The sequence below is a fragment of the Chionomys nivalis genome, chromosome 20, assembly GCF_950005125.1.
Source record: "Chionomys nivalis chromosome 20, mChiNiv1.1, whole genome shotgun sequence".
Lineage (NCBI taxonomy): Eukaryota > Metazoa > Chordata > Mammalia > Rodentia > Cricetidae > Chionomys > Chionomys nivalis.
Window position 1 is genome coordinate 12,396,805 of NC_080105.1, and position 1,641 is coordinate 12,398,445.

General features: G+C 59.4%; 1 protein-coding gene across 1 annotated transcript; it reads left to right on the forward strand.

The window, feature by feature from the left end:
• The first annotated feature begins 628 nt into the window (after positions 1-628).
• Positions 629-1,301, forward strand: LOC130862909 (histone H2AX). The gene has a single exon (XM_057752749.1). The coding sequence runs from the start codon at positions 650-652 to the stop codon at positions 1,079-1,081; it is 432 nt and encodes a 143-aa protein (XP_057608732.1). The 5' UTR covers positions 629-649; the 3' UTR covers positions 1,082-1,301.
• The last annotated feature ends 340 nt before the right edge of the window (positions 1,302-1,641 follow it).

Consider the following 1,641-nt stretch of genomic DNA (forward strand, 5'->3'; position numbering starts at 1 on the left):
GTTGAGAAGACCTGTTGCACTAATTAGTGTTTGTCGACTTGACAAAAACCTAGACATAACTGGGAAGACAGAATCTCAGTTGAGGAACTACCCCCATCAGATTGGCCCTGTGGGTACATCTGTGGAGCATTTCCTTGGTTGCTAATGGATGTGGGAGGGTCTATTCTACTATGCGTGCTACAATCCCTGAGCAGGTGGGCCTGGGCTGCAGAAGAAAAGGACCTGAGCAGTCAGGGAAATCAAGAGAATGAAAGTAGTGTTCCTCCGTGGTTTCTGCTTTGAGTCCCTGCCTTGGCTTCCCTTCGCGGTGAGCAGTGGCCACTAAGTCAAGTAAGTCCTTCCTCCTCAGAGTTGATTTTGCTCTGCGTTTTATCACGGCAAGAGAAAAACAAACTAGAATATCTGTCACGGGCCAGGCATTGCTCCAGGCTTTTGGGATGTGACAGCGGCAAACCAGACACGATGTCCCACCCTCAGAGAGTCTATATCCTAGTGGAGGTGGGCACAGCGATAAAAAATACAGGTTGGTAAATCCTACTAGAAATGAGTCTATATTGCATTCAAAAATTAAGCAAAGGACAGTTGACTGCGACGGTTGGTGGTGTTTGACTTCATCGGCTTTGCGCTCTGCCCTTCTACCTCGAACACGATGTCGGGACGCGGCAAGACCGGAGGCAAGGCCCGCGCCAAGGCCAAGTCCCGCTCGTCGCGCGCCGGCCTGCAGTTCCCGGTAGGCCGTGTGCACCGGCTGCTGCGGAAAGGCCACTATGCCGAGCGCGTGGGCGCAGGCGCGCCCGTGTACCTGGCGGCCGTGCTGGAGTACCTCACCGCCGAGATCCTGGAGCTGGCGGGCAACGCGGCCCGCGACAACAAGAAGACGCGCATCATCCCGCGCCACCTGCAGCTGGCCATCCGCAACGACGAGGAGCTCAACAAGCTGCTGGGCGGCGTGACGATCGCGCAGGGCGGCGTCCTGCCCAACATCCAGGCCGTGCTGCTGCCCAAGAAGACCAGCGCCACCGTGGGCCCCAAGGCGCCGGCGGGCGGCAAGAAGGCCACCCAGGCCTCCCAGGAGTACTGAGGGAGCCCGCGCCGTGGCCGCCCAGCCCTCCCCACACCTCCACAAAGGCCCTTTTCAGGGCCACCACCTCCCTCACAGAAAGAGCTGAGCCACTGAGGGCCGGGCCGCCGCGTCCCCGTCCTACCCCCTTTCTCTGCCCTCGCGCGTTTTCTGCCTCCCCTTCCCTGCACGGCCTCTGGGTCAACCACGGAGGACACTGGCGCCATGGCGCCTGCCCACCCCGGAGCTTCGCCGGTCTCGTCTCGGTCTTCGATGGGCCGCGCGGAGAGGCTGCGACACCTTCCAGAAGTCTCGGCCTTTTGCTGTGGCGGACGGCCGAAATGGGCCTGAAGGTGAGTCTCTCCGCAGCTGCAGCCGGGGCGTCTCTTCAGCTTGGTGCTTAGCCCTCGCCTGGACCTTCGGAAGTGACTTGGTTACCAGGCTTTGGTGAAGAGAAATGGATCATGCTGCTTGGTCCTCTGTCCCCCTTGCTGGCCTCTGACCATTCTCCCCCATCTTCATTCATAGGCCGGTGTGTGGTGTGGCTGGGACAAAATCACGAATAGGAACCGATTTTCTCC